General features: G+C 34.9%; 1 protein-coding gene across 1 annotated transcript in view; it reads left to right on the forward strand.

Annotated features, from left to right (window-relative positions):
- The window catches only part of LOC150078052 (uncharacterized), a 164,544-nt gene that overhangs the window by 36,478 nt on the left and 113,510 nt on the right, over nt 1–14,556 (forward strand). The window contains exons 4-5 of the mRNA XM_090384736.1: nt 2,264–2,397; nt 9,407–9,537. Coding sequence (XP_090240862.1) covers nt 2,264–2,397; nt 9,407–9,537 — 265 coding nt within the window. The remainder of the gene's footprint in view (nt 1–2,263; nt 2,398–9,406; nt 9,538–14,556) is intronic.

Raw genomic sequence — 14,556 nt, forward strand, 5'->3', positions numbered from 1 at the left:
CTATGGTAATAAGTAAACTGTGGAGAAATTTTCACTGTGAAGATGTTGTTTGTTGTTGTTTTTTGGTTTTTAGGAGCATTAGCAACTAAGGCCATATTGCTCCGGGATATGCGGTGGTCATTCCCTGCCTTTCTGCATCCTCTGTATTTGGTGTTCACGGGCTCGAACCCCGGTCTAATCAAGAAGCGTGTGCTATGCACTGCTGCTCCTGCCCACCCGGCTATGGAGGCGCCTCACTGTGAAGAATGTGATAATGTAATTTTTTTTTTTTTTTTTTTTTTGTTTTTGCAGATATGCATCTTCATTTTTCTATAAAGATAAACAAGCAACATGAAATAAATATCCATATGAATAATGAATATTTGTTTTACTGTTGCTGCTAGCATATTATCTGAAGCATAACTTTTATTAAATTGTTTTTTTTTTTTCTTTTCATACTTTTTTGCAAGATTTAGTATTTGCTTTCTGTGTCTTCAACTGATCTTACAGTATGTTAAGAAAAGTTGCATTAGAAGTTATTCCATGTCTCTTACTTCAATTCAAGTGTGCTGTGGTTTTGGAAATGATATCCCCATAAGAAACTTTGCCGTAGCTTTCTGATATCAATCAGATATACTCTGTTTAATTGGATATTCTATGGATAATCGAGCTCTGTGATGTATGTCTCTCATTGGTTGTTCCTAATTGCTACTGCCAGTTACTATCATTCAAACTTTATATTATATAAACTTGAAAAGCATTTTAGCATTTTAACAAGTTATTATGGGGAATAAAAATGTAGTTATATTGTTATTGAATTGAACTTAGAAAACAGGTGTTTTCTAAGTGTGACCCACAAAATATTGAATGCAAATTAACAGTTAATTATTAATTAATTAATAACAACAAATTAATGTTGTTAACTAGAAACAAAACCCACAAGTCTCTCTCTCTCACCAGCACTTGTGAATCCCAAAAGTCTTATTTCAATCACCGATTGCTATCACAGTCAAATATCAGTGGATATCCCAATATTCCCTGGATATTAAGAGAAATAATGTACCAACTAAATATAAAATATATTATGGTCGCCACCCTCTATAGAATAAATAAGGAAACATAAAATGCAAATTTACATGTAAACTCTTACAATTGACAAATCTAAAACAACTTGTAAATATGCAACCCAAAATTAAGAAATTAAGTTCATGAGAGCAAAATAGCATCTTGCCTTACCTATAACCCTATTAACAGCATTACATTTTCTGTATTTATTTTGTGGTTCAAGTGTTTCCCCAAGTTCAGTTCCAATAGTCAACATTTTTTTTTCTTTAATTTAAGGCCTGGAATGTTGACGCAGGAGATTACCCAGCAACTTTGTTGTGCATGTGTTACTTAATAATAACACGCACAATTATTCAAAAACAACCATAATGCTTTTGGAGAAATTTGGCTGAAGAAGACAGCATTTCCTACCAAAAGCTTTCTCTGCCATTTGTGTTTTATATTATTGTTCTTTGTTTTTATTGCTATTTATTTTTATATTATCCACTTTAATTGCTCATCATTATTATATTTGATTTTCATAATCATATATAAGGTCTAACTCTAAAAATCTAACTGTATATTTGATTTTATATTTTTATGTTTGCATTATATTATATTATATTAAAGTTCTTTTTATCTAGCTTTTTTTTTTTTAGTGTCTTAAGAAATTTTCATGTATCCCAATCCTAACTTTCAATACTTTTTTTCAATACGGGCAAGCAACAATGGAATACACTGATATTAATTTACTGATAACCTTAGTTGCCTTGGTACTTATTAACAGCAGGCCAACCTTAGCTGAGCTTAAAAGTGGAATTCTGCTTAACAAGCTTTGGTTTGAAATTTTCTTGGGGAGGCAAAGTCACGCTTATTAGCATTTCCCCCCCCCCTCTTCTTATTTTGGTCCACATTGATCCTTTTCACTTGGTCAATACTATTTTGGGGTCCTGTTAAATGCAGTTTGGCTTCATTTTAGAAAAATACATTTTTGATATATATTTGGGAACTTGTATTGGCAGAATTCATATTGTGATGTTTCTCCACATTCATGCATAATTTTCTTATTCAATAAAATTTTTAGAAAGATATACATTTTTTCTTTAAATGGCTGGCTACACAGTCAAAATCTGTAATAAGTGGTTTGATTCCTAATAGGATTCTTGTTAAATTTATGAATTTGATGAATTTTTTATTCAATATATATTTTCATATTTTGTATGTCTGTTTATTTTTATAGTAACACTGGTCCAGTACTCCTTCATTTTCGGCCTCCACCAGATAAAAAAAAAATCCAAAAAAACAAACAGAATGGAGAAACTTTACAAATTGTTGAAGATGATGATGATGACGATAATGACGAAAGTGGAGAAGGTAAATAGCCTATTGTTATTATCTTTAACTTTACTATGAAGAGGAATAGTTGGCTGAACTTCTCTCTATTTTTTGTTGTAAAATGATATACATTGGTGCTCATATTATAAAATTTGTTTTCTATTCTAAGTTTTTCCTCTGTTTTTGAGAAAAAGAGCTGATTTAGATGGATTAGATAGATCAGTGATTTTGTGACACTGTATTGATGCTAAGTAATTTTTTTTATATTAATTTTTATATATTTTGTGTAAACTTTGGAAATGATTTGGGGATAATTTAGACACATGAAAAAGACATGGTTTTCTTTAGTATTACTTCAAGCTTGTTGGGAAGACACAAATGGAATTCACTGATGTTCAGAAATTTTTCCAGTAGAGAAAAATATGTGATTATTCATTGTATAAATCCTTGAGGCTGCATGGAATCTAAAGCAGTGCTTCCAGTTGGTGTGACATAAGCACTGGGAAAACAGAGAGAATAGGAGTATGTTACAGGCTCAGTGATCAAAGAGTGTGATGGGTATAATGAACAGCTATACAGACAAATAGAATGAGTCAGTAAACCAGAATGTCTTATAATGGGAGATTTTAACTTTCCCAATGTTGACTAGAATTTGTGGGTTGGTCACTCACACAAAACAAGACTTTTCTGGATTTATTGGATGAATGTTTTCTACACCAGCATGTTAGAGAGGCAATGAAAGAAAGCAATACTATTGATCTAATTATCAGTTGTGACTCTTTCATGCACCAAGAATCATCAGTTAAAAGAACCACCGGGTGGCAGCAATCATAACATATTGATGTAGGATTTACTTAAAGATATAACTTTAAAACTATATAAAGGTAAAGAGAAGGGATTTTGCTTTTGTAACATGACTTCAAAGGCCTTGGACAGTTTATAAATCCTTTTCAGTAAGATCAATTGCAAAATTTTCAGTGGGAAGTGTTAGGGGAAGTAATTATACAAGCTGCTTTTTATATATATCTATATACCAACTTAGAGGGCTAGACCTAATTTGATGTCAGATGCAGTGGTGGACTAAGGAAAAATCGGCCCCTAGGCAAGATTCTCATTTTGGGCCCCACCTAGGGTTGCCACCTTTCAGAAATTGTAATGGAGGACATAGTTGAATGGGTTAAAAAAGGTCTTCTATTACTAAATATAAAAATACAGGTCTTGTATTATGTTGAAAGCTAAAAAGAGCCCTCTGCCTATAAAAATTTATACTTTAAGTCAAAATCTAAAAATGGAGGACATTTTCATTGCAATGGAGGACATTTCATACTTCCACTTAAATGCTTATACATTTTGGACATAAGGCTTACACTGAAAGAAAATTAAATAAATAAAATAAAATTTAACCTTGAATTGAACTGTCAAAAGTGATAACTGTGGCATCAACTGGGTCAAGTTGATGCCACAGTTATCACTTTTTCTTTTTACACTTACAGTTACATTTACACTTACATTTAGAGTACTTCAAAAACCACAAATCCCAAAAGTTGATGAAGTTGTTTACTTGAAATTCACTAAAAATTGTTTGAACACTCGCTATGTTTACACATACAGAATAAAACATTTGAATTCTATTATTGAATTGCCAACTTAAATCAAATAGTTCATACCAATGTACAACAGAGGCATTGATTAAGTAACTAAATCTACCTAATCAATGTGTGTGACTAGCACTATCTGGTGAATCATTGTGTATGCTGGCGCCAGGTACCATGCCTGGTGCCGGTATACACAATGATGATTCACCAGATAGCACAGCTTGCAAAGATGCTTTGATTGATCAGCACGAAACAAGTGGAACATTATAAATTTATTTAAAACAAAATAATGAAAAATTGTATAATAAAATGTTTTGTGGGCCCCAGAAAATTATGGGCTCTAGGCAGTTGTCTAGTCTGTCTAGGCCAAAGTCTGCCCCTGGTCAGATGAGCTGATGAGATTAGTTGCAGAGAAGAAAAATTCACGGGATGATTATATCAGATGGAAATTTAGATGAGCAATGAGAGAAAGCAATACTCTTGATCTGATTATCAGCAGCAACTCTTTGTGCATTAGGAATCTCTGGATAAAGGAACCACTGGCAGCAGTAATGACAGTGTATTTATGTGAGAGATACTGTTCAAGGTGTAGTATACCTAAATAGATGTCAGCTGAAATAATGAGACTAGTGGCAGAAATGAAAAATAAATGGGATGCATATAAATTATCAGGAGTTTCAGAAAGTAAGTATGACCTAGTCTGTAATCAAATTGCTGAGAGAGTTAAGCAAACTAAAGAAGATTATGAGACATCTTTTGTCTAAAAAAAAAAAAAAAAATTCTTATGTTAACACTAGAAGGAAAGGGGTGAAACACATTGCTCCACTAAATGTGAATGGCGTAACTATTGAAGATCCTTTTCAAGTTGTTGACAAACTGAATAAATATTTTATTTCTATATTCATGAATGAAGAAGTTTTTAGAGATGGGCATATCAGAAGAATACCAACTTATAACTGTGAGCTAAATGATTTTGTGATAATGAGAAGAGGGGAAGAGAAATTATTACTGAAATTAAAAGTAAAGAAGGCGCCTGGGGCTGATGGAATCTACCTAATTATATTAATAGAAGCAGCAAAAAAGGTAAGCAAAGCATTGGCCATAATTATGAAAGCATCCATGGATCCAGGAGAGGTCATTACAGATGGGGAGATATGTAAATTTTCTCCTGTTCATAAAGGGGAGGGATCAAAGGGCAAAATGAGTAATTACAGACCTGTAAACTTGACTTCTATTACAAGGAAAGTAATTGAGTCGGCAGTTAAAGGTAATCAAGATTATCTTCACAGAAATGTAGTTATATCACTATCATTTGGCTCATTTTCATAAATGACATTGATGAAGAGATAGAAGGTTTGATGTCAAAATTTGCAGATGATGTAAAGCTTGGCAGAGTTGTTAATGATCAGTGCCAAGCAGTTCTCCTTCAGGATGACTTAAATGTACTTCAAAGATGGTCAGAGAAGTGGCAGTTATGTTATGTTTTAATGCTGCTAAATGCAAGGTCTTACAATTAGGGAATAGCAACCAACAAATAATTATTCACTCTGTGAGGTTGAATTAAAAGCAGTGGAGGAGGAAACGGATCTGGGTTACAATACGGGCAGATATGAAGTTTTCTGAATAGTGTAAACAGGCAGCCAGGAAAGCCCATGGTGTTCCATTGATGATTTATTGAACGTTATCATGTAGAGATAAGGAGGTCATAATCCTATTATATAAGGCAATTGCAAGACTTCATTTGGAATACTGTGTTCAAGTATGGAGACCTCATCTGAAAAAAAACATTGAGCTTCTTGAAAGGGTCTAAAGATGGGTAACTTGAATGGTGAGATCGGCACAAGGATGACCATATGAGACTCAGATTATGTGGGCTACAGAGCTTGGCAGCCAGGCACCACAGAGGTGGCCTGATTGAGGTGTATAGTCTCAAAGAGGGATTAGTAAAATGATTGAAGGAAGAATTCTCACTGTTGAATTCTTACTCTCAATGTAAAATATTCCAGAACTAGGGATCATAAATTCAAATTAGAGGGGTTGAGGTTTAGATTAGATTGTAGGAAGTTTTCTTTTAGTCAGCGTGTTGTTGATTGCTGGAACAAGTTGCTCTCGCAGGTAGTTGAGGCTGACACTTTGAATAAATTCAAAAGGTCAACTGGATAGTTACGTGTGTGAGAAGGGAATCATATAATTTGTATTTTCTTATCTACTTTTTTTTTTTTTTTTTTTTTTTGCCAGTGTAGCAAAAGCCTGAGGCTTCCTTGCACTATATGGTGAATACTATTACTACTGTTACTGTCATAGCATGGATATGTTAGGGGGAGAACTGTATCTTATCTTAACAGTCTGATTAGTATTGGCAATATGAGCAGAGAAGAAAGGCCAGTACCACCAAAAAAAAAAACTTAATTTCTTATTTCTTCAAATAATTTGTCCAAACTTCCCACAATACTGGGTGGAAGCTTATTCCAGTAATTGATTACTGTTTGGTTGAATGTAAATATATGTTCTGCACATCTGTTCTGCAGCTATCCTTTTCTAGTTTAAATTTATGTCTCCTTGTGTTTCTATCTGAGAAAGAGTAAAGATTTCATCAGCATTTAGTTTACTTAACTATTTTAAAGACTTGTACACTTTAATTAGGACATCATGCAGTTGCCTAGCTTCCAGAGACTGTAATTTAGAGAACTGTCTTTCTTTGTATCACAGCTTTCCTTTTTTGTGTCCCATCTAATCTTGTTGCTCTTCTCTGCACCTGTTCCATATCCTTCTTAAAATAAGGCTTCCAGACCTCTATGCAGTATTCAAGGTGGGGTCTAACCATTGCCTTATACAATGGGATAATCACATCTCTCTCTCCATATTAGCAAAGTTTTAGCAGCATGTTTCCACTGCAGAAAGAATTTCATGTCTGACTGTTCAGTTACTCAGTAACATTTCAGTAAGCAGTATCTTGTATTTATCACTGTTAAATCTCAGTTGCCATTTTATAGTCCATCTGCTTAGTTCATCTAGATCCTCTTGAAGTAACATACCCTGATTATGTTATTGACCACTGTGCCTACTTTTGTATCATTAACAAACTTAGACGTCAAACTTGAAATACCTACATATTTTTATGGTACTGTTTCAAAGACATTATTGAAATCTAAATAGATGAGTCAGAATTATTCTCTGCATCTAGTTCCTTTTTGGCAACCTCATAGCTAATCAGATTTGTGAGACATGATTTACCTTTAACAGGCCTGGGCTGTGATTGCCTTATAACACCACTCTTATCAAGATAATCTTGCATTACTTGATTCCATTAGTTTCCTTAGCATGGGGGATAAACTGACAGTCTCTGTAGTTACTCATTTCACAAGGGTAGTTAAGAGGGTGAATAGGAGATACATTTGCACATTTCCAACCTGCAGGTATTTCTTCTGAACATAAGGATGTTCTTATTATTATGGCCAAAGGTTGAATTACCTGTTTTGCAACTTCTCTCAATATAATTGGATAGATTCCATTAGCATCTGGCACTGTGCTCACATTTAGCTGCAGCAGTTTCATACTTTCTGTTCTTACAAAATCATTTGACTACAAATCAGTATTTCATAGATTTCTGCTAACCTCATCTGTAAAAGCTTCATTCGTTAATATAGATGGCTTCTACCCTCTAATTTTCTCTGAGTGTTTTAATTTTACATATAAAGGGTGGGTTGCTAGCCCTTCTCCTTGATGGTGGACCACACTTCTCAGCCTATCTGGCTAGGGGGAACTCAACCAGCAGCTTAAGTTCCTGCCAGTATAGCTCTTGGGGTTATTGAGGTACTTGAACCTACCCACCATGATAAGGTGGTAGTCCTTGAGGAGGGGGAATGTAGATGCAAAATATTTATTAATTTTATTAGCAATCTGTAAAGAGTTATCAATAGTCATATGATTCATATTCAGTGGACCAATGTGATTCATTAGTTTTCTCCTAGTGGTAACCTATACAAAGAATTCCTTGCTCCTTTTCTTTTCATTCTTAGCCAAGGACTTTGTAATCTGCCTTAGCCTGCCTGAGTAATGTGATAACACATTAGTTTGTACTTATCATAGGACTTTGTATCCTTTAACAATTCATAATCATTTCATGCATTTTTATTTTTTTCTCTATTATTAAGCTGATCAGCTCATCTGATATCTGGTTTGGTTTCTGTCTTGAATAATATCTTTTGATCAGTGTAAAATGCTTAGTGGCCCCTATGATTACCTCTCTAAGCATTTCTCATTTGGCATTTACATTTTTTGACATCAATTGGTCCATCTAATAAGAGATTAAAAATGTCTGTCTTTCTGAGCAGCCCATTATAATCACTTTGCAAAAACAAAATCCCTTGCATTTACCCTTGACTCTAGTTATTTCTTTGAATAAATCCCAGCTCAGTATGCAAGGATTACTGCCACCTAAAGGTTCCTTAAGGAGACTTATCAAGTACTCAGCTGGTTGGAAGCTGAGTGCTTGATGAGTCCCCTGATTTTTTTTCCTTTCAGGGTTACACATCTTTAAGCACTCAAATTCATCCAAAAAAAATACTGAACTCCACTTAATTTTCTCACTTGCTCACTCACTCTACACTAGTGGCTCTCAAGAGGTTTTTCTGGTGGTTACAAAAATGGCTACAAGATTTAGCTGATGGTTGCACAATTCCACACAAAACGTAATAAATCTTATGTTTATTAAAATTTTCATATTTGATGAACAATCAAATATGAAATGGATGACTCTGGATGAACAACCATGTTTCATACCGCTGAATATTGCTTTTATAAAAGTTCGTGTGATATTTTATTGTATATAAATTAATTTTTATTTAATGTTCTAAATAAAAAATTGATATTTATGAAAATTGTCTGGTGGCTGCATTTGGCCACTGGCCAAATGCAGCCACACTTGAGAACAACTGCTCTACACCTAGTGCGCGCGCACACACACAAAGACATCTCCTGTGGCATTTTGTTCAGCTACATTTAGGTCTGCATACATACATACATACCACACAGTACATGAATAAAACCTTGATAGATGTCACTAATGTATGGCTAATAACCCATCAAATCTAGCAAGATGGGATGAATTTTTATTGTCTTTTTTCACCCTCTGATTGTGATATTTGATTTTGAGCAAGGGTTATGTGGCTCTCCTCCACTTCATAAATTAGGCTTTAATCTAGCAGAATAGGTAAATAAACCAATAGTGGCACCAAAACAAAAAAAACAGAACATCAAGCTACTCAATGGTCTTTGCTGATATATTGCTTTTTTTTTTTTTTTTTCATCATCCAGATAGTCTTCACAGTTTTTTATAAGGTACATAAAGCATTTCTTGTCTAGAATTCCATGTGTCTGCTGTTGGAATAATTAAACTCTTTGATTATAACATGATGACATTTAATTTGATATTTATTTTCCTTTGATAATAGATGATTGTGATGATGATGATGATGATGGTGATGAGGAATCAGAAAATATAATTTTACCTGAATGGCTGGCAGATAAATTGCCTGGAGACTGTATAATTTTATATGAATTAGATGACTGCTTTTTTAATTCAGTAAGTTTGTTTTCCCATTTTATAATTCATATATTAGAATATTGTTTTTCTTATTTGGAGAACATACACTATGCAAACTTTAATTTCTTTTAGGTTGTAAGATGTCAACATGATTTAAACTGTAATTATGTTTGGTTGTGTAATTAGTATAATATAAATTTTTTTACTGAATTCAACTCTAAATTTGAGTGTTGAATTTGTCAAAACTTATTAGAAATCCTCTAGAAGACATCAGCTAGTGAATAACTTTGCTGCATCTACTCTGCTTCTTGCAATTGGAGGGAGTCAGTAGTGTATATGTCTTAACAATGAGAGGCCAAGATCACTCTGCGTTAACCATTTGAGTATACATTGCTATGTTGTCAAAAGAATAGAGGGCATATTATCAAATTTTCTGATGTGACTATTGGAAGGGTGATAAATGACCAGTGTCAGGTAGTGTACCTTTAGAATGACTTAGATAGCTTGTAATAGTCAGATAAGTGATAACTTTGTTTTAATGCTGCAAAATGCAAGATTTTGCACTTGTAGTATTTGCCATATAGTGCAAGGAAGCCACAGGTTTTACTGCACTGGCGCAAAAAAAAGAACCAAGTAGATAGCAAAATACAAATTACCTCTGATGGCAACTTTTTCCAACAATCAGTGACTTGCTGGCTAAAAGAACTTCCTAAAATCTAATCTAATCAACCCCTGTAATTTGAATTTATGACCCCTAGTTCTGGAATTCTTTATAACAGTGAATTCTTCCTTCATTCATTTTACTAATCCCTCTTCGAGACTTATACACCTCAATCAGGCCACCTCTGAGGTGCTTGGTTGTCAATCTCTGTAGCCCACATAATCTGAGTCTTTCCTCATATGGTCATCCTTGTGCCGATTTCGCCATTCAAGTTACCCATCTTTAGACCCTTTCAAGAAGCTCAATGTTTTTTTTCAGATGAGGTCTCCATACTTGAACACAGTATTCCAAATGTGGTCTTGCAATTGCCTTATATAATAGGATTATGACCTCCTTATCTCTACATGATAACGTTCAATAAATCAATGGAACACCATGGGCTTTCCTGGCTGCCTGTTTACACTATTCAGAAAACTTCATATCTGCCCGTATTGTAACCCAGATCCGTTTCCTCCTCCACTGGTTTTAATTCAACCCCACCAGTATAAAAACATAATTGCAATTTCTCTGACTACCTTTGATGTCTGTTCAAGTCATCCTTAAGGAGCGCTGCCTGGCACTGATCATTAACGACTTTGCCAAGCTTTTTCATCTGAAAATTTTGACATCACACCTTCTATCCCTTTATCAATATTATGAAAATGAGAAACAACAGTGGTCCAAGAACTGATCCTCAAGGGACCCCACTCCTGACATTACATCAATCTGAAGAATATCTATTAATCACAACCCTCTGTCTGCTGCCCTGCAGCAACCCAGCAATCCATCTTAGAATCTAGCCAGTAATTTCAACCTGTTCAAGCTTATACAGTAACCTCTCACAATGGACAGAGTCAAATGCTTTGCTAAAATCCAAATAAACTATGTTGAAATTGTTCCCTAAATCTAGCTCATGAGTAACTGTGTCAAAAAAAGCGTACTAATTTAGTTAAACATGATTTTCCCTTAACAAAGCCATGTTATGTCCCTTCAGAATGCCATATCTATCTAAATGTCTGTGTATTGCACTCTTAATCATTACCTCTAAGATTTTTCCTACCACTAAAGTCAGACTAACCAGATTATTAATAAATTTAGAATAATTTATTATTATTCTTAATTTATTAGTAATAATTATTATTATTACTGCTACTGTTGTTGTTGTATGATTTCTCCCTGATGAGTAGGTTCCACTCCATGATGGATACTGGTACCAAGTGCACAGGGTGGTTATGTCTGGTGTTACTCTTAGTCGAGGAACTCTGACTATCCTACAGGTGTTCAGGATTGCATTTTTCTTGAGTTCCTTGTATGTGTTTTCTGGGAGACCTATTGCTGCTAGGCTGTTATATAGGGTCTTTGACACCATATCGGTGGTTAACACAATTGGGATGGTCGCATATGCCACATCTCTCTCTGATCTCCTGTCTTAGATCCGTATACTTCCTGCTATGCCAATCAGATATCAGATAGGTAACCTTTTTCTTCTTGTCAACAAGGGTTATGTCCGGTCTGTTGTGTGGGACTGTGCTAGAGACCCTCAACCCACAGCTTGTGGGTTGGGGGGTCTCTAGCACAGCCGTGGGTTTTTACGTGTAATATGGTACACTTTCTTTGATCAGCTGCTATTTCCTTGCTAGCTTCTGATGTATTATCCTAGCCACCTTGTCATGTCTACAAGTGTACTCAGTCTGGGCGATCACCTTGCATCCTGTGGTGATGTGTTGGATTGTTTCAGAGGCCAGGTGGCATTGTCGACATGTCATCTGACACTCCAAGCTCCTTGGTTAATGTATTTTCTATAGTTCCTGGTGTTGACCACCTGGTCTAGGATGGCAAGCACGAATCTTTCAGTCTTGAGGAAGAGCATCCTGCTTGTAAGCCATACATTAGAAGCCATTTTAAGTTGAGTGGTGTATGCTCTTGTCTATTTTCCTTATGGCCAGGTAGAGTGGCACTGTTTTTCTAGATGTAATCCTTCAGGTTCACTATTTCTTTCTTCTGTCTTCTGTTGCTCAGTAAGGTCTATCAGGCCTCTTCCTTCTACTTTTCAAGCTATTATCAGTCTCTCCATGGCTGACTTCAGGTGGTGTTGGTGACACTTGATCATTGTTGCCCCTTATGATATCCTCCAGCTCAGTGTTAGTCCAGTCTACAGTGGCAGACAAAAAAACCTGCATCACTTGTGAATTTTGCATTAATGTGTTTTGTGCTGCATTGTGGGTTGCAGAAATGTTTGAAATGCATTTGTTAGATGGGATATATATATCTCTGTGAATGTAATCCAATAGACTCCACCTGATATACCTAATTGCCATAAATATCTTCCGAAAGGGTAAAATGCACAATTAATGGAAATATGAGAAATCATGCAAATGGCAATCATGACAACCAAACATACATTTTATTGCATTTACGTGTACAAACTGAAATGACAAGTTAACATAATAATTTTATATACTGTCAGCAAAATAGTCCTCAATATTTTGTTGTTCCTCCTTGAGCTGCAATTACAGCCTTGCAACAATCTGGCATACAGTATAATCAACTTCTGGATATACAGTTGCCCAATTTTGTTGTACCACACCCTTAAAATGCTCTCTTGCAGCTGATTCTTACTTGTTGGCTTCTTCTGAGCAATTTTAGATGACATTATGTACCAGCAATTTTCAGTAGGGTTCAAATCTGAATTGGTGCCATGCCAGTCCAACACTGTAATGCTAGTATTTCTGAGGTTTGACTGCACCTTAAGGGAGAAAGAAAAACATTGGTGTAAGTATGTTTTAAGCATTGTGAGACAAGAAGAGAAACTTATCATTAAATATAAATGGCATAAAACTTACCAATTTTTCTGTGTGACAAGGTGCTGAGTCCTGTTGAAAAATGCAGTTTTGGACGTCTGTGTGGTGATCCCTAATAATAGGTTTCGGGCACTCCTCCAAGATAGCAATGTAGGTTTCTGCATTCACCGTTAATTCACCCCTTTGCTTGTTATGCATCCCCAGACCATCTGACTGGCAGGGAACTTTAGTGTTGGACTGGCATGGCAACAAGTCAGATTTGAACCCTATTGAAAATTGCTGGTACATAATGTCATCTAAAATTAGCATGGTGTTATGCAATTAGGATGGTATGCCTCCGATTTTCGTCTTCTGACATATTGCTTGCCATTCAATCCATGCAGGTTGAATTTTGATTCGTCAGGAAAGATGACAGTGTCCCATTGCTCTTTTGTCTATGAAACATGCGTTTTAGCCCAAGAAAGTCACTTCTTCCTCATTTGTTGGGTCAGCAAAGGCTTCTTCTTGGGCCAATAGGGGGTCCAGAAAATTGATCGCCAGCAATTTACCACCGCGTCAGTTTATCGCATAAACAATTTACCGCCGCGTCAGTTTATAGCATTTTACCATCTATAAGCAATGAGATGTGTTTGGTCAAATCATAAAAAGTTATTTAAGTTTTTGCCTTAAGCTATGATTAGCATATTTTTGGAATTCTATGAACTATGAGGGAATAGTACGGAAATAAAAAAATAAAAAAAACACATGTATGGAAATATGTAATTTAATAGGTAGATTATGTATTTTAATAGTTACATATATCACAAAAATAGTAAAAAATCCATTATTTGAACAATATAACAATTGGTTAATTTTAAACTAAACTAATTATAACATTAGATATGTCATAGTACGCTGCAAAAATTCAAAATGAATGTTTATACAATCTTCAGAAGCAGTCACGTTGGAATAATTAATTACTAAGAAACTGTAATATTTAAAACACAGTATGTAAATTATTAATAAGAAATATTATGCGCTATACCTCTTAGATAATCAACAATATCACCCCGTTCATCATATGCACTAACAAGCCTTTTAATTCGTTCATCACAATCGCAATACTTCTTTTTTGTTGTTGCCCAGATCACTTCCACTTAAATATTGTTCAATGCGCATTTCATTAATACTTTGTTCTTTTTTAATGCAATCGATAAATTTCTAAATGGGATGATAAGCAGCGACTTGTTCCTCAAATCCTCTATGCCACCCTTCAACAGAATTATTTGTTCTTGGTAATCCTTCAAGAACAAGCTGGTGTACATTCCACATTGCATGGGAATACTTTGGTGGTCGACAAAGATGTCATCTGGTTGGGCATCCAATCCATGTATCCTCAAAATAATCAATAATTTCTTGCAATTCTGGAGGAAAAACACCATTTTCACACAATGTTCAAAAAAGACCGTCAACAATTGGAGTGGGTACAAATTTTTTTTTTTTTTTTTTTTATGTGAACCCCAAACACGAGAGGTATTAGAACCTATAGTACTTAGAACCGTGCTTGGATTTGAGGTT

This window comes from Mastigoproctus giganteus, chromosome 11 (assembly GCF_048544385.1).
Source record: "Mastigoproctus giganteus isolate SK-2022 chromosome 11, ASM4854438v1, whole genome shotgun sequence".
Classification (NCBI taxonomy): domain Eukaryota; kingdom Metazoa; phylum Arthropoda; class Arachnida; order Uropygi; family Thelyphonidae; genus Mastigoproctus; species Mastigoproctus giganteus.